At 41.8% G+C, this 21561-nt stretch overlaps 3 protein-coding genes across 3 annotated transcripts in view; 2 read left to right on the plus strand and 1 right to left on the minus strand.

The window, feature by feature from the left end:
• Positions 1 to 441: 441 nt before the first annotated feature.
• On the minus strand, positions 442 to 4192 carry bag4 (BCL2 associated athanogene 4). Its single transcript, XM_031744199.2, has 5 exons — positions 3896 to 4192; positions 3253 to 3372; positions 2835 to 3065; positions 2385 to 2651; positions 442 to 2105 (listed from the first exon to the last, which is right to left on the minus strand). The coding sequence occupies exons 1-5, from the start codon at positions 3971 to 3973 to the stop codon at positions 1650 to 1652; spliced, it is 1152 nt and encodes a 383-aa protein (XP_031600059.1). The 5' UTR covers positions 3974 to 4192; the 3' UTR covers positions 442 to 1649.
• Positions 4193 to 4551: 359 nt separating this feature from the next.
• Positions 4552 to 7230, plus strand: lsm1 (LSM1, U6 small nuclear RNA associated). The gene is made up of 4 exons (XM_031743249.2): positions 4552 to 4828; positions 4979 to 5047; positions 5204 to 5319; positions 6700 to 7230. The coding sequence occupies exons 1-4, from the start codon at positions 4783 to 4785 to the stop codon at positions 6868 to 6870; spliced, it is 402 nt and encodes a 133-aa protein (XP_031599109.1). The 5' UTR covers positions 4552 to 4782; the 3' UTR covers positions 6871 to 7230.
• Positions 7231 to 8919: 1689 nt separating this feature from the next.
• grk5l (G protein-coupled receptor kinase 5 like) overlaps positions 8920 to 21561 on the plus strand; it is a 28101-nt gene continuing 15459 nt past the window's right edge. Inside the window, exon 1 of the mRNA XM_031744187.2 lies at positions 8920 to 9450. Coding sequence (XP_031600047.1) covers positions 9399 to 9450 — 52 coding nt within the window. The 5' untranslated portion in view covers positions 8920 to 9398. The remainder of the gene's footprint in view (positions 9451 to 21561) is intronic.

Here is a 21561-nt window from a genome sequence, read left to right on the forward strand (position 1 = left end):
GCACTTAGAGCCTTCATGGGCAGGCATTAATGCTTTTGCGTCCAAATAGCTATCTATTTAAAGAGCTCAATGCAGGCCTGCAGCTGAAGGCAGTGTGACCTCCAAGCACCAGTTTCTACTTGATAAAAATAAGCAGTCTTCCAATTTTTAAAATGGAACGATATTTAGAAATATTATATGACTGATATAGACCTAAACCGTCTGATATTCGTGTGTGTTTGGTAAAGGCAAAAACTAATTTGATCAAAAGTTAAAAAAAAACAAACAAAAAAAACCCTGACATCTAATCATTTTTCTGCCCGCCTCCCACGTTTCACTTGTGATTTTTTTCACCGTTTATCAGGCAAAATTCCCCATCTTATGTTGGAAACATGCATTAGATCTAAAACTACACAGTGAGCTGAATTTAAACAGAAGGGGAAATGAACACACAGGAAATGATTTTCTTTTCCATGCAAACCTTGTGATATTTTTATTTTATTTTTTTTCTCCTAATTATATAAAACCATCCTCTTAAATATGGCACTTTTTGCTAAAACACATCAAGAATGTCTGAGGAGGGAAAAAAACAAAACATACATACACAAGATAATGGACAGTGATGCACACACAAAAATCTGTTTGATATAAACATAGATTTTTGTCCTCAATATCAAAAGGACAGAAAGAAAAACATTTAATCCAACCTTGTCCTTCAGCGTAAAACATGACTGAAAATGTTCAAGTAGAGATTTCAGTTTTATATATATTTGAATGTTCAAAGATGGAGAAAAAGAACAGCTTGTCCAGTCATACTTAATCAAGTCTTTATCAGTGAGTGAAGTGAAACACATGGCATTCATATGTAGGTCTGATTCTAGGTCTTCATCAAAAAAGATGAAATAATTGGGAACAGCAATCTTCTGGGGGATTTTCACTAATCTGCTACACTCGAGGCCCAGTTCTGAGCTCTGAGATATCATGACTGTATCAAGTGCCTATCTGACATTACAGTGCATGCAGGGCTTAAACTGAGTGAGAAAAAAAAAAAAGAAGAAAAAAAGAAATCACTGCACCTACAGAGGCGGAGGCATGGAGAGGCAAGTGGCTATGGACAACTGAATGCATTTACTCTATTAGGTGAAAGCACAATTTCCTGATCATGCAAAGGGACTCTGAGATGAAACGACAGACAGCTAAAGAAGTGCAAGAGCTGATACACGTTGGATCAGACTGAAACTGACCCACATTCCTGAGGGACAGTGTGATGATAATCTGCGTCATGAGTCAGAGACAACAGAGAGCTGCAATGTGACACTACACAAGTTCATCTTCCGGTGACTCGCTCCTGCTTTTGCAGCTGATAGAGTCACTCACTGAGGCTGACGCCAGCAACCATGAGCTTTCACGTCTAATACCACCATACCTTTTATACCAGCATTATTAAGCTTCAAAGTTGGATTCCACGTGCCAGTAACTGCTGTGTCTTTTTCTTTGGTCCATGCCACCTTTTCCAGGTATTTTATAGTAACATGGTGGTGGAGGGAAAAAAAAAAATTAAAAAAAAATCCCTACAACACTGGTCAGCAAAAGAAGACAAGAACCTGAACATGTCCATGGAAGATCAGGAAGATGAAATCAAAGTGACCCACAAGCAAAACAAGTCCAGCTCAGAAAGCTTTCTTTTCCAGCTGGTCCAGAATGGCCTGGATTCTCTGTACAGCCTCCTTTCGGGCTTGCCGGACATTCTCCTGTCCCTGAGTCTCCACAGAGTCTAGCACCAGCAGCTCTTTGGTAAGCAGTTCCTCCAGACAACGATAACTCTTGTCTGTTTTTTTGCCAACAAACTCATCAACGTCTTCCTGAAGCAGCAGTACTCTGGACATGACCTGCTGGACCTTAGCCAGACTGGGGTTATCGCTCAGTTGCGGAGGTCCAGCCTGATTTGGAGTTGATGCTGGAACCGAAGGCGGGGCCTCAGCTTGCGAAGCATTAGGATCACCTCTCCCAGTTTTATACATTTGTGGAGGAGAACTTATTTCAGTAGGATTACCACTGGGGGGATTCGGGGATGGTGCTGGCTTCGGTTTAGGTCCCACCGGTGGGGCACGTTGGTGCTGTTGGTCCTACATTAACACAAGAGTTTGAAAAAGACTGCGTTTAAAATGTTTGATAATATAAGGATAGAGGCTGTAAACTGACTCAAATAAATATACCTTAGCAAAATTTGGTATTTATTTTTTAGAAAATCTAATCCCTCCAAAAACAGATGCTATCCACCCAGAACAGATGTGTGATTACAGAGAACAAAGTGTAAAGGCAGTTCATCATGACAGTTGTAATACATTGTGTGCACATCTGTGTTTCACAAAAATAAAATAAAAAAAATCTCTTAAGATTCTTACCTTGGGCTGGTAAGGTGGAGGAGCACCTGTTCCAGTTCCTGGCCACGCTGGAGGATGTGGTGGACGGACTGGATTCCCATAATGGTTTTGTGGAGGCTGTTGTCCCGGCGGCCATGGCTGCTGTGAGGGTACATATGGACCAGAATGTGCCCATGCGTCAGGCTGCTGGCTGGGATGAAGTGACTGGCCAGTTGGGTATGGGGGATTTGGAGGCAATGCATGGCCACTCTCGCTGTAGTGAGGGTACGATCCAGGATATCCAGGACCCTGAGAGCAGAAATAAGACAAATGTCTCACATTCAGAAAAAGTTTCTTTTGCGTTTGAAAATGACATCTATTTTTAGATAAAAAAAATAATAATAAAATTACACTGTATAATATACCTCATTTGTAAGACTTTATTTAAACTACTGTTATATTTGAAAACTGTGTGCGCTTAAATGCACCAACCCCTTGGCAGTGTGGCCCAGCATAGTGATGATGTTGGTGTTGAGAGTGAGGTTGTCCAGAAGACCCACTGCTTTGCTCTGCGTGGCAGCCTTGGTTAGGATAAGAACCCGGAGCCGGTCTTTGAGGGTCAGCACAGTAGAAAGGGTTGGATGGGTGGAAACCACTTGTTGAATACTGACTCTGTGCTGGACTGTAGACTCCATGGCCGTTTGGATAACCAGCAGGCATTACCTATGTGAAAGACACAAGAAGGGGACCTAGTTATTTAAAATAACAAGTATAAATCCATCAGAGATACAACAACTTTGACATGATAGATGTTAATATGAAAATGTAAATTAAAGACATTTAAGCATAAATCCACTAACCCAACCTTAGAGTCAGAGGGACTGGTTATGCTGCATCTGTATATCTATACCTGTGGATTGTACTGTGGCTGAACATCTGATCCGGAGGGATAGGTATTTGCATAGTGCCCTGTGGAATGAGACTGGGGATACCAGTATTGTGGAGGATAGCCTGGATACTGAGGAGCATCCTGCAAATACAGTTACAAAGCATGGTTGGCACCAGAGTACTAACAAGTAGACATTGGTATGACACATTAAACTTTGAAACTACGCCTTCAACGTCACTACCCATCCCAGAACAAACAATAACTGTGCAAACAGGGACATTGATTCATCTGCCTGCGGAACCAGTTATGCAAAATCCTTAAGTAGAGTAAAACTGACCGGAGAAAAAAAAAAGGGCCCAACATGTCACAAGAAAGACACGAAATACTCACTCATTCTTTCAAACACGTGGAGTCTTATTAACAGTGGAGTCGCGTCAAGATGAACGTAAAAGTCCCGGAAAACAGCTGAACTCTGTCCTTAGCCGTTACTATTACATAATGCTAGTTAGCTCAGTTAGCCGCGCAGCTAGCATAGGCAGAGCTTTGTGCGAGCTGGCTGAAAATGATCTCCACCACAAATTCACGCTATTCTTTAAGGTTTAAAGACACTAAAAGAGAGTGTGAATACCACGAGAATATGTCTGAGCTGTGTCCACTTACTTACCATACTGTTATTCCAGTTCCCGTGATTATTTCCCGAGTTGCAAGTCGAGGGCCAGCCGGGTTTCAGATTGGACTGCATTTGATAATGATGATGCTTGGACTAAGCGCTCTTACCGGCAGCCGCCCTGTCATCTGTCATTGTGGGGGGGAAAAACAAATCTGCAGCGAGCCTCGCGTTACTTATCGGATGTGTCAGGTCGTCTGAAACGCCAGCAGCAATGTTGTCGTTTTCCTATACAAGTGCGGACCCTTTGGTTAAGTCGGGAAACGACTGAATGACGTGAGCGCCCCCGTGCTGCGCCTTTAATAGCGAGCGCTGCTAAACCTACAGAGGTCTCACTCCGCCAGATTTTTTCTGGCACAACCAACGTTTGGACGGAGAAAGTAACGCCATGGTCTACCCTCATTTCACTAGCTATAAATTTATGATATGATTTTAAGACGTTAAACGTCTATTTTCTGGGTGTATTTCAACAAAATTATACATTTATTTACATAATGTAGGGCGTTTTGAATTGTTCAGGCTCGGTGACCATTGTTGTGTATATACGATCTTTGCCGACGCATGCGCGCCAGTAGACGTTATTAGCCAATGGGGGAAAAGGTCATAAAAATAACATTTTAAAAACATTAACTGCTATTTTAATCTTCAAAACCCACCGATGCCTGAAGTTCTATTTATTTAAAGATGTATTTTTTAAAGGGCCGGCCCTGCGTGTTAGAAATGTAGTGAATCGACAGCGCACAAAGGGTTAAATGCTTACAGGAAGTTCATCCCTGGCGTGTATAAAGACGCTTCCTGTGCTAATTTTGTGAGAAACATGTATTGAAACATTAATGGCTTGACGGTATATACAGATACAAGACTCAAATAAGCAGCAGCACAAGATGAACTACGTACCAGGGACGGCAAGCCTCATTGACGACATCGATAGTAAGTTGGAGGAGTGATTTGATGGAGCTGATTTGGTTTAAAAAGAAATAATCGTTTCAAGATGTGCAGCATCGTGTCCGACGCAATCTGGATCATCTGCAGCGGGTTTAAATTGTCATATAACTTGCTCCTCTTGTTTGTATCCCGCAGAGAAGCACCTGGTGCTGCTCCGAGATGGAAGAACATTGATTGGTTACCTGAGAAGCATTGATCAGTTTGGTATAACTCTTTTAATTATATCCACCTTTAGTATTGTTTTTCTGAGTCGGGTCACTGCACTGGTTACAGCAGGCTCAGTTTATCTGTCATTATGATTCCCATGATCGTGTCTCTTGTTTTCAGCTCTCTATTTACACCGGTTCTTTTGTCCTCCAGCCAATTTAGTTTTTCACCAGACAGTTGAGCGCATCCACGTGGGAAAAAAGTTTGGTGACATCCCCAGAGGAATATTCATCGTGAGAGGAGAAAATGTGGTGCTGCTTGGAGAGATAGTAAGTAGACATAATCTCGTTTTCACTTTGGTTTTTGAAATGGTCAGAAGGATCAGTAGACATGGTTAAATTTCCTTATGTCCTTCACACACTGCATTGATACAGTTGTGAGAGTAGGGGTTCACTTAAATGGTGGCTAAGGGTCCTCGGGCTGGAGCCTATCCCAGTTGACACAGAGTGAGATCTGGCCTTTCTCACAGAGAGACGCACAGCCATTCGTGGGCCAATTTAGAATCACCGATTAACCTAACATGCTTATCTTTGGACTGTGGGAGGAAGCCGGAGTACCTGGTGAGAACCCTCACCAGTCTTTCTGGTGCAAACAGATGCCAGAAAGACTGGCAGGCTCAGGAACTACTTGCTAAGAGGCAACAGTGGAAGCTGCTGACGCATCCTTAAAATCTGACTCTCCTTAATCATGCTTGTCCGATGTACGTCAACAGCCAAGGTGACGCGTTACAGGGACACCGCCGTGACACAAGACCTTCAAGGCCAGCACACTGAGCAAAAGTGACTCATGAACTCGTCTTACTCTGTTATTCCTACCTAATGCTTGACAGCAGTACTCTGCTGTTAAAGGGATCCACATGATGCTGTAACAGTACAACATGTCATGATGTAAAACTGCTTCAGTCATAGCAGAGGCTTGACAGTACCTGTGCTCTGATCTGCTTCTCAGCGCTTTAGAAGATGTTGCTGCCTTTTGTGACATTTGCCTGATGATTAGGTTCAGTTGATTGTTAATTTATTTCTGTTCTGAAATGCTGATGGAAATGGAACGGCAGTGATTAACTTCTTGGTGTCTTTTGGTGAGCTTGCATCTGGCAAACGATGAGAGTAAGCTGACATCAAATCCTGTGTCATATCAGAAATGATAATGAAGCACAAAAAGGCACATAGTCTCAGCATACAACATCTTCTGCACACATTCATTTATGTATAGTTTTGAGAAAATGTTTGTCAAGCATGAATGAACAGCATTTTGTAATTCTGCTTATAATGAGAAAGCAGTTTGTGATTGATGGTTGGCATGAACCATGCAGTCTTCTTGAAGATTTGCAGATGTTTCATGCCTTTAGTTCTAGGAAGTGGCAGGTGTGCAGCCTGTCCTCAACTGGAAAAAGGAAGTAGCTTTTGGAGAAATCATTAGCACAGAGGTTCACTTTATTCTTCCGCATTATTTGTTTGATAAAGACACACTTGTTTGCTTCATTAGTGTAATCAGATTGTTTGCCTATAATCAAAATTTTGATCAGGTATTTTATTAGTAATAATTCAAAGTTACAGAACGCCCAGTAATTCCAATTAAAATGTGTTCAGTAGTATTATCTGAGTGTTTCAGGCCTGTGCAAGATGTGATACGGTCTCTTGTCTTTGCAGGACATGGATAAGCCCTGTGACACGGTGCTGCAGCAAGTCTCCATTGAAGAGATCTTAGAGGAGCAGCGGCTGCAGCAGCAAGCCAAACAGGAGACCGAGAAAGTCAAAATGCAGGTCCTGAAGGACCGAGGCCTGTCCATACCCAAAGCTGACAACCTAGACGAATACTAACGCAACCTAGTTGCCGTGGGCCTCTTTCTCAGTTGGCATTGGACTGACGAGTTTTAAGTTGAACCTGAGAGTGCATGGCAGCCTGACTTTTTGTTTTTAAGTGAGCAGAACACACCATTATCCTGAGTCAATCTACTGTGATGTACTGTATCGATTTAATTTGAGTTTTGTAAGGGGGGGGTGTCATGTCAAGAAAGTTTAAAAAAATATTTTTTTTTTCTGAAATCACTATGTTGACAATTAAGAATCAATAGCACTTTGTATTCTTTCATCATGTGGTGAATGTTTAAATAATGTGGAACTGCTATTGAGGGGGGCGGGGAGACTACATGCTTTGGCCCATTAAAGAGTTTAATTTTTCATCATGGAAGGTCTACTTGGGTGGGGTGGGAGGGGTGTCATGCCTTAAAGGGATGTGAAGCTCGTCACTTTAGGTCAATCAGGGCCCAGTGCCCTCTTTTAGGATGGCGCCACAGACACCACCATGCAGATCACGTTAGCCGCTGTAATGTGACATCAAACCGGACACTTGTGCATTTGTTATGTGAGGAAATGCCATAATTCATTGTGGTAATTGCACTTAAGCAGGCGGCATATCGGTGCATCAGGCTGCCCCACGTCCTGTTTATATAAATGAGAGCCCGTCCGCACTCTGAGAAATCGATCCTATCTGCCTTCAGCGGTCAATAATAAGCTTGTTAATCGTTTTGACAGATCCATCGTGGCTTCTGTGAAACGGGGCAGCCGCGAGATTGTACTCGCTCCTAAATGAGTTATCTTCGTGCCACATGATTAAGCACTTCCGGTGGCAGTTTAATGTATTTTTCTCCCTTTCGTTTTATTTTATACTATGAACCCGGAGCCTGACAGCCTGCAAGCCATAAAAAAGTTTCCACATATCAAGTCTTATTATATAAAGTACAGTTTCCGGTGAATCTTCAGCGTAAAGTGCTTGTCTTCAGGAGAAGGGCAGAGGACCCCACATGAAGGTTTGTCGGTAACGTGATTCTCGAAGCAAACGCTACAGTGGACACTTGGACTGACTCGACCTGATTTCTTCACTCGATCTTTTTTTTTTTTCTTCTTAATACACTCCTACCTCCATTTCACCAGCAAACACTCATAAAGTTGTAAAAACACAATAATACAGCGACAGCGGGCTTATGATGATGTAAACTATTTTTTTAATATGAAGAAGCGAGTCATTTGTAAGAAATGAACACAGCTTTGTAAGTTATCGGTTTGAATCAGAAATATGATTCAATGTCCGACATTGCTTTAAAAATTGCTTTAAAATCTTTGACAGATTTGTTATTATTTTAAGTATAAATGCAATTTAAAAAGTAGCCTTTTTCGTTCATTTTGGAGCAGTAAATGGCAGTGTATTTTTGCTCGTCCTCAGCTATGCCAGAAACTCATTTGTGGAGATGTTTAGAGAGAATTACAGTTCAATTACAAAGCTAACCCTTCTAAAATGTGGATTTGCTCCTTGCTGTCATAAATCCTTTGAAAATCCTTACCTTACAAAATTACTGGATTCCTCGCGAAACGGCCAATCACCTGGCATTCAGTCGTTATTTATTTATATATTTTCAAAGGTGAAATGCTTGTTTAGCTTTGTTGATTCGCGAAAGTGATCCATAACCTTATGCACACCAGTTCTCGTATGTAGTTTATAATTGAACACCAGAGGGCGACTTTACCTCTTACCCTTTTAATCTTTACTGCCGCTACAGTCGGAGCACCTGTGCTTGCGTTACTGGGACAGAAACGGAATCACTTTGGCGGAAAGAAGCTCACTAGTTGTAGAAACTCTTGGGTATGAGATTCATGGCTACTCGAGGTGAAACGTCCGGGACCAAAGAAAATGTGAATGTAGAATCCACAAAAAGCATTTTATAAAATGTGTCGCTTCCTCCAGCGAGCCAGGCAGTTGTAGTATGCTTTTATTTTGCAGACACCGTGGCCAAACTTCTGGTAGAGGCTGACTGTGTGGCTTGACGCCGCTTGACTGAGAGGCCCAGCCTATTTTGATTACGCACCAACAGGGGAGGAGGGGTCCCGCTGATGTCCTCTCTCGTGCACTCAGCCAACCCCTGCTGCTGCTGCTGCTGTAAGGTAAAGCTGGCGGTATCCTAGTGTACCCTTGTTAAGGATCCGCCGCCGAAAGAACCCGGTTTGCAGACATCGGATCTTCCAGAAATAATTATTTTATGCGTCGGGGAGATTTCCTACCCAAATTACGCATGGAATGGTTTTGGGGGGATTGGAGTAGAAATGCAGCGCCGCACTTCCAGCCCACAACGAGAACCATGCCCAGCTTACACTGCAAGCAAATTTATGACATCCTGTTTTATCCTTTACGACTTTGATATGAGTGAATTTTACTCGGATAGTGACCAGGAGTGAAGAAAAAGAAACGCATCGCACAGAGCTGAAGGACGCTGTATTCGCCGCAGACGTTTGTGTGCCGAGAAACCTCTACGTTTAGGATTTTTTTTTTCTTTTTCTCTTTTTTTTTCTTTTTGATGGAGCTGGAGAACATAGTAGCCAACACTGTACTGCTAAAAGCCAGAGAGGGTAAGTTGACACAAATAGTAAGCGGGCCTGCTTTTGTCATATTTTGAGCTGTGCAGAAAAAAAAAATAATCGTAAAGATGACGGCAGCCTGCAGACCGTCTGGCTCATTACGGCAGGTAAATCCTAAAGATGCAACAGAAAAACATCAGGAGGGGGGTGCTGTGCAGACAGTGCAGACAACATCAACGGAACACCGCGAATCTGCTCGTCTTGTAATCAGTTATAGACTCGAGTCAATCAAAATCCTTGCACATTTTGACAGATTGTATGCGCCCCCCCTCCCCCCCATTATACATATATATATATAAAGATATATATGTTGGGGGACGGGGGTGGCAGGGGAGGGAGGATGGGAGGGTGGTCTGCCTCCCACATCCGCTTTCGCTATCTGTGCATATGAAAGCGGCTCTTTCGCAACGTTATGCATGCTGGAGCAAACACTGACACGGGGAATAACTCCTTTCTAGAGGGGGAATAAAATGAGCTTAGGCTGGCTGACATTTGAACGGTGATCCGATGACGTGACTGGTGTTGAAATCTGTGTAAAGGGCCCCTGCGGAGAGACGGACTCTGGTTATCTGTGTAGAAAGAGTCAAATGTCTGAAAAGGCCAGTTGCAGCCCGACAGCACGGTCTGAAATATGAAGGCGCACGGTGTCATTAATAGTTCATTCTGAGGAAGACAGGGTTGCGCTGAGGGCATGAGGAAGGCCTGGAGGTAAACGCCGCGCACTGTGTGATGCAGTGACCGTTTTGGTCGTTGGGATCATGCGGGCACTTTTATTTCAGGTTTGGGGCCTGTGGGAAGTTACAAAACAAAATTCATTAGGTTTCGCCTCATAATGCCAAATTAGGGAGTGTTTTGGTTGTGCAGCTATAAACAGCAAGATAAATCCTGAGAGAAATAGCCATCCTTTTCCCTTCTTCAGTCTGGGTAATGTCCAGAAACTTAAACAAAATGAAAACGGATTACATTTTGTCCTGAGTGTACCTGGGTCCCTTTGGGATGCCCTTTGAACCCTCCTCAGTAATCCCAAACCTGTTTTGGGAATCAGCGGGGTTTAAAAACCACCACTCACACTCATCCCACTTTATTGTCATGATTATTCTTTTTTTGTTTTGTTTTTTGGAACTGGTTGCAACATTTTTCTGTCTTTCTGTAAATGCATCAAATCTTTTGCTTCAGTTTAAAGTGACTCGGTGCATGTACAAGTGCAAGTGTACACAGGTCTGGTTGCAGGGAAGCTCATAGTTTGATGTGGCAAAAGCCTCCGCAGAGTTGCAAGACGACGCAGGAAAAGACTTTGGTTCTCTCGCAGCTCCTTCCACGCGTGTCACAACGGTGGCACGTTTTTTAAATAAATCGGCTTCTTGCACATAGAGCTGGAAGTGTTTCATAGGCACTAATAGAGTAATAAAATGAACCAGGATGGCGACATGCTGTCAAAATCCACATGAAGAATGCCTTCGCCCGTGGGTTGGACTGGACATTTGTTTTATGGCAGCAGAACACGACTGGGACGAGTGAATCAAGCTTCATGAATTAATAAGAGCAGTTAATGACCCGTGACAGATCTCGCTTGTCCCAGCTGCTCCAATGGTGTGCATCTGCCCTGACTGTGTGTGTGCGTGTGTGTGTGGAGGAGAGAATAAGGCCTTATACAATTATTGGATGAGATGGATCTTTGAGTTAATAGCTGAAGCACGACTTTCTCGGCAGCTTGATCAATGCCTCTATAAATGTAGCTGTGTGGGACTGATTCAACAGTTGAATTGGAGCCGGCTGCAGTGCACACACTGAACAATTTCACAGGTTGTCGCGAGTGCAGTATTGGTTGTATCCTCTAATGGTCTAAATCATTAGAGGTTTTGTATTACGTGATGCAGTGCCAAAGGCTGTGCACATCCACGTCTGCTGCTGTTAATGCTGCTGCTTTCTGTGCATGCATGCATTTAAGCGAGGCACAGTACTGTATACACAGAGACTCATTTTATATCATGCACTAGCAACAGCGAGAGAATGCGAGTGGAGCAAAGTGAAGAGTGTTTTTTCCTGTTTGTTTATGCGAGCATATCTCCAGCCAGGCCTGAACTGAGAGGCAAGCATCCTCTGTCTAAACTTCTCCAGCTACGGACAACAGGAAGGCCCAGTTTACACTGCAGTCTTTGGCTTGTTTATGCCAGCATCCTCACACCTCCCACATCAGTAAAACTGTGCAAGTGGGAGAAAAGAAGAGAAATAAGAAAGCTATTGATATCCCCGGGCCAAGAGTGGCAAAACAAGCCTCGTGCCAGCCTCTTGTTGCTCTTTGACTCTTCAGTGTCAGCGATGGCTGCTCTGACAGTGCTGGTCTGGCATTTGCCGCCAAGTTTGGTGAAGGCTCATCGTCACTTATGAGTATTTAGAGATAATTTTGAGATTAGTAACTAGCTGGAAGATTGGAAACACTTTAGAAATGGAGGATTTCTAATCAAAAGAGTGCTCCGTTTAATCACAGTAAAAAACCTAACTTGATTTCCACAAGAGGAATTTTTTTTTTTTTTTTTAAAGAGAGGGGCTCTGACCATATTGGACCATTTTGTTAAGTGACCGCTGTCTTACGTAAAGCTCAATGGTATAATACGCTATCAGTTTGATGCAGCCCATAAGCTATTTAATCAAATTGATTGTTACATAACAAACTGAGTGGGCTACTGCCATCCGAGCTCCATCTTCCTGTAGAGCTCCTCTCCGGTCTCTGCGGAAGATACTTTATGGATGATGAGTATGCGGTGAAATGAAACACTTCGATGGTCATCTGAGTATCAAACGACAGCGACAGCACTGCTTACTGTGTCAGAGCACCAAGGGGAAACGCTGGTGCGCTGGCCTTAAAAGCTGTGATGTCTGTGTGAGTTTGTCAGCTGAGGAAATTGGGGCTTTACAACAGATCAAAAAGAACAAAGGCACTTAGGCCTGACACAGCTCTTTGTTTCAGTGGGATCTGTTACACTGTGGCTTTTAATGTTATACATATAGCTGACATACAGTCAGAGCGCGCAAGCAGGTATAATATCAGAACATACTGTAGATTTATGTGTGCGATAGCCGATGAGGGGTGTGGGGCGAATTCCTTTGTTTAAATGTAACCTGAACTTAGCCACTGTGACGCGAGCAGCATCGGTGCAGTAGACCCTTTGCTTATTGTGTGTGTGTGTTCACAAGCCTCTGTCTGCCTGCCTCCCCATTCACAACTCTTGCTGGCAGCAGTTGCAGATTCCAAGCCAGGCGAGTGAACGTCATCGGTTGTTTAAGTGAATGAGAGCAGGGGAAAAACTGCATTGCTGCATCCAGATGCCTTTCTTGAATTGTGGTAACAGAGCTCGGGCATTTAGTTTGGGCGACTAGACAGAATTCCACTCCGCTGCCTGTGGGCTTTCTCATTCGAGCTGCAGTGTTTTTTGAATGTTGTAGTTACATAAGTAAAACTCCCGTTATATAAAAAATAAAAGCAGCTGAGGTGCTGTGGACGACTAAAAGTGATAGAAATACAGCAGGCAAGGATTTATTATTTAATCATCACTGAACTGAATTCTCAGTAAGCCTCCTTTCTCTAGTCTCTTAATTGAAATGGTAATGTTTTGTATTGTTATGAAGTTACCATTGGTAATAACTAAGGAACAGCTACTACGTAAACCCAGAGAAACTACAGCTGAAATATGAAGACAAACTCATTTCTTCACCGACCCAACTGCAGTAAAAACAAGCCCCAGTTTTTCCACGACATTACTTGACTTTTACAATAAATTCATGTGTGATCTCATGCATGCTGTGGTGCAAGTTCATGCTGGTTGCATAGAAAAGGGGACAGTCTATCACCATGTGAGACAAGACAGCGCGGTAATACCACGGAAAACTTTTACAGTACAGTTTCAGCTTAGTCACTAGGTAGATTGTCATCTTTTTACTGAGTTACTTTGTTGTGGTTAAATAGGCGATGGCATGTTCTATTACAAAGGTTATGAACATGATAATAGTGCAAGCAATTGCACAGTTTCAGGTTACTGGTAACTTTTCGAAACATTACCCAAACGAGGTGTATGTACATATGCAAATGCACATCAAACACGGCTAGTAAGTGCTTGTCATTCTGCTGAGATAGCTTCCTCGCATAACTAAAACAGGTTATTATAGTAGTGAGAACGCAGCCGTTGAGGGCAGCATAGGGGTGCAGTGGTTAGCAATGTCACCTCACTCCAAGACAGTTTCGGGTTTGAAACTGTCGGCCAGCTGGGAGCTTTCCGTGTGGAGTTTACATGTTCTCCCATGTGCCTGCGTGGGTTCTCCGGGTACTCTGGCTTCCTCCCGCTGTTGAGAGACACGCTTGTTAGGTTAACAGGCCATTCTCAATTGGCTGCAGGTGTGGATGTGAGAGAGTGTGTTGTCGTTTGTCAGTGTTAGGCCTGTGATGGACTGGTGTGTGACTGTGGTGTACTGTGCCTCTTGCCCAGTGTCAGCTGGGATAGGCTCCAGCCCCCTCCCACCACCCTACTTTGATAAGCAGGTTAAAAAATAGATCGTGCTTGTGCATAAGTGAGAAGACAAACATGATTCACCTCAAATTTTTCTAGATTTCACGTGTGAAAACAGCTTTACTGAGTAGAATGTGAAACAGTCGCGGGGACCTACTGCTAGTAACACAAAACTTCCTGAAGAGTGTGTTACCAGGTGTGCTGATGTTATTTTTCAACCTAAATATATAAAAAAAAAGTCCCTTGTCAAAAATGTAAATGTTTAAACGTTTTTGTAAGGAAGTATAACCATGAAAAACAACTTTATAAAAAAGCAGTTCATTGGAAAGTACTGTTTTCATTCCTAGATAGTACACAGTTAAATTTGGGTTGGACAAAATTTGGATATTTACAGCTGTAATTTGAATGGACGTCTTTCAGAGGAGGCCTTTTTTTTTACACAGTACCTAATTATACCTGACTTATTAAAAAGCGAACACAGGCTTTTGTTATTTTGTTGGGGGGCGGGGTTGTTTTCGGGGGTTCTCTCTCTTTTTGTTTTTTTTTTCTGTTTTTTTGTTGTTGTTTTTTTTTGTTTTGTTTTTTTGTTTGTTTGTTTTTTTCTTTTTTCTCGTTGCTTGTTTGGTTAATAATAAGAGAGGAAAACAATATTCCAACATGAGAAGTTCTGTTTTGTATTCATTGTAAACAGTTTGTGTTTTCCATCTTCTTTTTTTCTTTGTAAACTATATCCATAAAATACCCAATAACAATATTTTGAATTAAAAAAAAGGCGAACACAGTCACAAATACATCGTAGTTAAAGTTAGTAATACCTTTTTTTTTCTTACTGTTTCAGCTGTACATTTACTGTATTTACCTACTGATCATTAGTGGTAATTACCCTAGAATACACTATAATTTACCGTTTAATTGCCAGTAAATAATTTGTAATCGGTGGAGTGAAAGGAAAAGGGTTATGATATTATCAGCTATTTACATAATTAATTAATCTTTTGTGACATTTTTAGGCAAACATGCCCAAAAAATTGCTTTTTTTTAGATTTACTCGATTAATCTACAAAAAGAAACATCAGAACAATTGTCTTAACTAAACCAAAAATAAGCATTTACAGCATTATCTCAAATATGTGGGGTGCAAATGGAGAAATCTATAAGGCCATTCTTGCATTTAGAAGAATAGAATAGAATAGAATAGAATAGAATAGAATAGAATAGAATAGCCACTTTAGTGTCATCCAGTTTAGTGCACATCACAACGAAATTTCTGTGCATTTACTTGCCGTCAGACTGTACAATATAAATCTAAAGGTATAAAAAAGGAATCTAGGATATGTACACATAAGAATATAAGAGACATTTGTGTGTATACACTGCTGTTAGGAAAAAACTGTTATATACATTAGGAAAAATGACTATATTGCATAGTAATAATAGCAGCAGAAAAATATAGTGTAAATTCACCATTCCAGGTATGAAATTGCATTGCCCTAAATACACAGTCACTGATTATTTTGATACTTAACTCAACATGGCTGTGTCTTAAATATCTGGAAGTCTCCAAAAAGTTTGTCAGAGTCCCAGATTCAACCTGCACTAAGCTCTGATTGGAGCATATTGCGTTTGAAACCAGTCCTACAAATTTTTAAAAATTTTTTTGCTGCAGTTGTTCTCTTAAGAAGACATTTTATTACTACATAGATTACTGGCTGATAAGAACTGATTAGTCATTGCTGCTAGGAGAGTTACAGTTAGTCTATTGTCTTTGCAAGAGATTTACAGAGGGTTGTGTGTGTGGGAGAGGAGGTTGGAGGGATGTCGGGGGTGGGTGCTTCAGCGTTCGATAGAACAGCAAACCTAAGCAAGTCCAGCTGCTGTCGTTACAACTCACAAAATGTAGTGAAATGAGCTGCACGCTCCACTATCAAATGCACAACACTGATCTTTGTTGTTTGCACCTGCCAGCTAATGGTAATCTGAGTATGAGCACTATATTGCAGACTCTGTAGTTTCTGTTACGCACAAACTTTCTGCCCCGTTTTCATATAAACAAAAACATTTGCCTGGAGTGCTCCTCTCTCAGGACCCGTCTGAAAGGACGGAACCGAGGAATAAAACTGTCAGCTTTTATTTAGTAGAGACTCTCATTGGAGGGAAACCAGCCTCTCATTTCCTCGCCGGGTCCTCCTGACAGGAGAGAAGTAAAAGATTTTTTTTTTAAAAGAGGACCTGAAAAGAATATATCACGTATACATGCAGGACTGTTTATGGTGTTTTTGTTCACGTATCATATTTGTCACTTGTTTTGTTCTTTTTTTTAACAAAAGGTGATTCATTTGAATACGACATGGATGGGACCACACTGGCAATGCCCGACCATCCCATTGAATCCCAACATAGTGTGTTTGCTGGAAGTGAGATCACTGCTAATGCTGTTAAAAGTATATTACAGATAGCTTGAAAAAATTCTCGGTCCCCATGAGATGGAGCCTGCTGACTCTAGTTATTCTTTAGTGCTGTGCCAGGCTGGGAATTGTGATTTTTGAGCTCTTTGAAATCTTTTGAAAACTTTTTTTTGCCCTCCAGGTGTGCAGATCTTAACCCTTTAAAGCCTGAACCACAAAATAATTGTTTAAATTGAGTATTTACTAAACCATATGACAATATTTTAAAAGTAATTAAATATCCATTTGCATATGTGAGTCTTAATTTATATAATATTTGCTACATCCAGCATATTAATATTACTGTTTTGTAATTTATTGCTTTAAAACGCATTGCTCAGTGTATCCAGGTTTTTCCAAGGGGTGGAAATCACACTGATGATGTAGTCACAACAACTCACAAAACCTCATGTGTCAAATATGATCCACTAGGTATTTTAAAGGAGGGATTTGTCATTTGTTTTTTTCATTTTCATTTGTCTGTAAATTCCCAGACATACCTACAGTTAGATCGCTGTTAGCCTGGCAGAGCTGCTTGCACGGCATGTCTTCATTTACATTTGGGGTATTATATATGACCCTGCATGTACAGTTCAAACCATTTCAATTAATATTATTGGAACGTTTTTGCTGTTTAAGTTTGTTTTTTGCCTGTAAATTCAAGGATAAGGCTTCCTTTATTGGCTCTTCATTCTCTAACAGCAGCTTTGCACTGAGATTATAAAGCAAAGACGAAGCAGAGATACCCATATCTCCACCGACAACACGCCACAAGGCTCGCTGTGTTTTGAGTAGGAGTGTGACTCATTTTTTCTTGAGTAGAAAAAAATTCAGCTCTCTGGCTCCTACTATCTCTATTGTTATTGCTGCCTCTACCCACACATACAGTATACGTAACTCAGCTGGATGCAACAAGTTCACGCCTGTTCGCCAGGGGTTGTCGAGTGGGATTCTGGGAAATACAGGAGATGATTTTCTAAAGTAAAAGTAGACTCGGTAAGCCGAGTGAAAGTGGATGGAGGAAAAAATGTGAATTTTAAGCGCTTGTCATTAAAGTGCTCCAGGAATGCAGTCAGAAGCCTCTCAGACACACAGGTGATTACTTAAGTACTGTTTCATCGTGTCTCCATGTGCTTCCTGCGCTCGGCACTGCTGCCATATTGCTTTAATGGAACAGCTGATGAATTTTTGATGTGCATTAATCCAATAATCAATACAGTAACTTCTGAACCTTTCTCCTGCTGGATGAAGAGCTGATGCCAGACTGTATACGTCAATGCAAACACACTCAGAACTTACATGATGTTAAATGAGGCTGTGTATTTCCTTTAATGTCGGGCCAATTCAACATAAAGAAGAAATGAGGGATCTTTTATGTTTGAGGAAATACACAACTGTGAAAAAGTGCTGATCCAGCCTTCGGATCAAAAAAATTGGAAAAAAAAGGCACAGGGATTTATTAAAACATGTTTTTGGATGTCGGTGATGATGTTGAGGTCCGGGCTCTGAGGAGGCCAATCATAACTAATCCATGTTTTTACTGCATTGGCAGCATGTTTGAAATTATTGACTTGCTGAAGCTGTTGTCAATCAGATGCTTTCCAGATGGGAGTGCATGATGGATCAAAATCTAACGGTACTGTTCTACAGTCATAATTTAATCAATTTTGACAAAATCTCCAAATGCAACTCCAAACCATGACAGAGCCTCCACCGTGTTTTACGGATGGCTGCACTGATCAATGTCTCTGAACAGTGAACAGCAGATGGATCTGTGCTGACACTTCTTTCTTCACTTGTCCAGTTTCTTTATAATTTTTAAGGACAGGCTGCACACCATGCCAGGTTTCCCACTAGTAGCCTTTTAGGAATCAGTGTGTTGGTGTCAAAATAGTATTTTGGCATTTTTCCCAGATTAAATTAAAGACATGGGAGCAAATGATGTGTGTATAGGCTGCTAGTAACAAAGTGCCTGCAATTTAAAACTGGTTCTTTGCAAAGTTGTCTGTTATGTGTGGACACAACACTGGTTCATCCCTTGAGTTAGTTGCCTTTTTTATGCTTGAATGATTCATAGGTCAGTGGCTTAACAAACAAACAAAAAATGGTCAGGTAGAATGACTGGAGTGAAAAGGCATCCTGTGTCCAATGAAACACTTTGAAGGACCTTCAGAAAGCCCGGAGAACTATTTCTCAAGACCACTTTAAAAAACAATACAAAACAGTCTGGCTCCTTGGCAGCAGAATATTAAGAAATGAGGTGTGGCTTTTTATTTATATGTAACATAACACTTGTTATTTATAGGAACCTATGACATGGGGATTCTTTAGAGTGCATTAGAGTAAAATCATAATTTATTTGTATAATATTGTAAAAACATAAATCTTGAGTAAAGCTTCAGAGAGTTGATAAATGAGGTTGAAAGAGTTCATTAAGGAGTTTGGCTCGTTTAAGGCCAAAACAGATTTGCAGATGCAGACTCTTTTTTTTTTTTTCTTTCGAGGCATGTTATGGCAGGAACAAAAGAACATGCAGTGTCATCACAGGAGCAGGACAAGGAACAAATATCTTTATGAAGAGACTGCGTGTTTCATGCAGAAGGAAAGAAAGCACCCACCCAGTAATGTCAGTCCACAGTGCCCCATGAGTTCTGTCACACTGATGAGTCGGCTCTCTGCCTTTCAAGCACTTTCCTCAGTGTTTGCTCACTTAACTGCTGATTTTCACTCTGAATAAACTAAAAATCATTCCTCGTAGAGATGTAGGACTGTATAGCGACACTGTTCACACTACCAAAACATTCATCGAGGTAAACAGATGCTATAATACCTCGTCAGAGCACAGGAGCATCCTGTTACGGCTAGCTTCATGTGGACTATGCTCTGTCCTCTTGGATCTTTATGGATGAGCAAACAGCAAGTATTACCCAGCGTGCCCTGCGCTGTGTGTGGTCCTTTGATCGGACAGCACGGTGAGTTATATAATTTCAGGGTTTTTTCGTATTTTTTCCCCCCCGTCACATTCCATACTTTATATATTTATAGAACAGGAAACTTGTGGCACCTGACTGTTCCCAGACAGGATATGTACCCTGCCTTCTGCTGCGCTTGTCAGATTTCTGTCCTTGCATGCAAGTTTTGACACTGAGTGTCTTCCTACACCGTGGCTGTTTTGCTCGTGAACACATGAACTTTAACAGGCGCCGCTTCTCTAGTGACAACTGCCACAGCGCCCTAGCTCTGAGGTCATGGACTGGTTTGACCACCTCAGTTTGTATTAACACATTGCTGCTGCCCTTGGGCTGGTCTCTATTAATAGCTGTAATGTTTACAAGGACATAAAGACGGGGAAATGGGCAGTGTTGTGTATTTTTTTTTCCTCAACGTTTTGTGCAAAAGTAGCTGTTGGCAAAAGGTTAAACCTGGAATTTATGTCTCAATCTTTAACACGTGTCGAATGCGGCTACTTCCTTAGGTCAAGCTAGATTTGGTTGTTGTTTTCAGCACACAGCTCACTAGGTTGTTGGAACACAGCTGAATAGAACGCCAATACTGTTGCTGATAAGATCTCAGTTTTATTGTCTATGACTGATTTTGAGTTTATGACCCCTCATTAAGCGGTTCAACATGTGACCCTCACGGCAGCCAAAAGAAGCCGAGTGTGTTGCCAGGTAAAAAGGTGCACGTCATCAATGTTTGCTTCAAGCATTTCAGCAGATGTTACAGGCGGACCATCCAGTTGTTATTATTGTGATATACGTGGACACAGGAGCTCATTTAGGATGGTAATAAGAACAGAGGCACCGACATGACATCATGGTGGAACAGACCAACAAAGACCGTCTTCCTGCTATAGTCCACCCCTGCTGCTCAGGTCTGGGCAGTGTTTCCCTTGCCTTCCTGTGGCATACACACACACACACACACACACACACACACACACACACACACACACACACACACACTTTTAATATGAGGATTAAATCTTCAATAATGAGTCTTTCACATCTTGTTTTGGTTTGCTTTCAGTGCTGCTGGCTTGACCTGATAGGCATGTGCATGCATATATGCTTATATTTTTAATAAACTGGTATGCAGTGTAGTACCTTAAATCTTTATTTATGTCTACATTCCTGTTTATACGGCATATATAGGAGCAACATTCACACATGGTGTGATGCACAACCCCCCCCAAAAAAGCAGTGTGCCAAGGTGTGATTTGTTCTCGTTGCTCCTCTTCTGTCTTTGCAGCAGATGGATATCTAGTACGATTTAATCACATTTCCCGTGATAGAGCAAACCCGTACATTGCTACGAATCACTCTACAGCGCCCCAAGAAGCACAAAGAGGATGTTTTGCAAATGCAAAGCTCCTGTCTTCCTTCGATAATATGCTTGCTGGGTGTTTACCACTTGTGTTTTGCATACACAACAACATTGGCCCTTACCTGGAGCTCTCATGCAAATAAATCCCGATCACCGAACGGTTGGATGTGCCGGAAGGGATGGACCGAGGGGAACAAAGGCATTTGCATCATAGTCTGGTGCTGGTCGGCCACAATGTATTTGTAACTCGCTGACCACCACAGTATGACTCAACCGCAAGGCCGACATTTAACAGATCAGACAAAGGAGGTGATGTGGGAATAAGCGAGAGTTAGATAATCAGAAAGGGATAGTGAGTTGTTTGTGAACAAAGAGGGTCAGTGCAGTCAGGAGATGAGAGTGAAGAGTCACAGAAACCTACTCAAATCTTGCACACTTTTTTACACAGTGTAGGTGTAGAAAATAACACATATTCAGAGCGCTCGGCTCTGCTCACGCTCGTGCTCTTAACATCACATTCTGTTGCAGATGTTATTGCATATATGCCACATGCACAGTGTGACAGTCAGGATGTGGTTTCAGCTGGTTGTCCACAGCACATCTAACTTCATGTTTGGAGTGAGATTGTAAATGGAGGTGTTCGAGACCTCAGAGATGATGTGTGTGGATGTGTGTGTGTGTGTCAGGCACTAGATGTTAATGGCTTGGGTTCTTTTGAGTGTCAGCAGTTTGTGCGTATAACCTCAAATCTAAGCAGGGATGTTTTCGAAGGTGTGGATGGATGGGGCCTGCAGGACTGCCACGAGTTGATTAAATTGAGCATGAGGACA

The sequence above is a fragment of the Oreochromis aureus genome, linkage group 12, assembly GCF_013358895.1.
Source record: "Oreochromis aureus strain Israel breed Guangdong linkage group 12, ZZ_aureus, whole genome shotgun sequence".
Classification (NCBI taxonomy): Eukaryota; Metazoa; Chordata; class Actinopteri; order Cichliformes; family Cichlidae; genus Oreochromis; species Oreochromis aureus.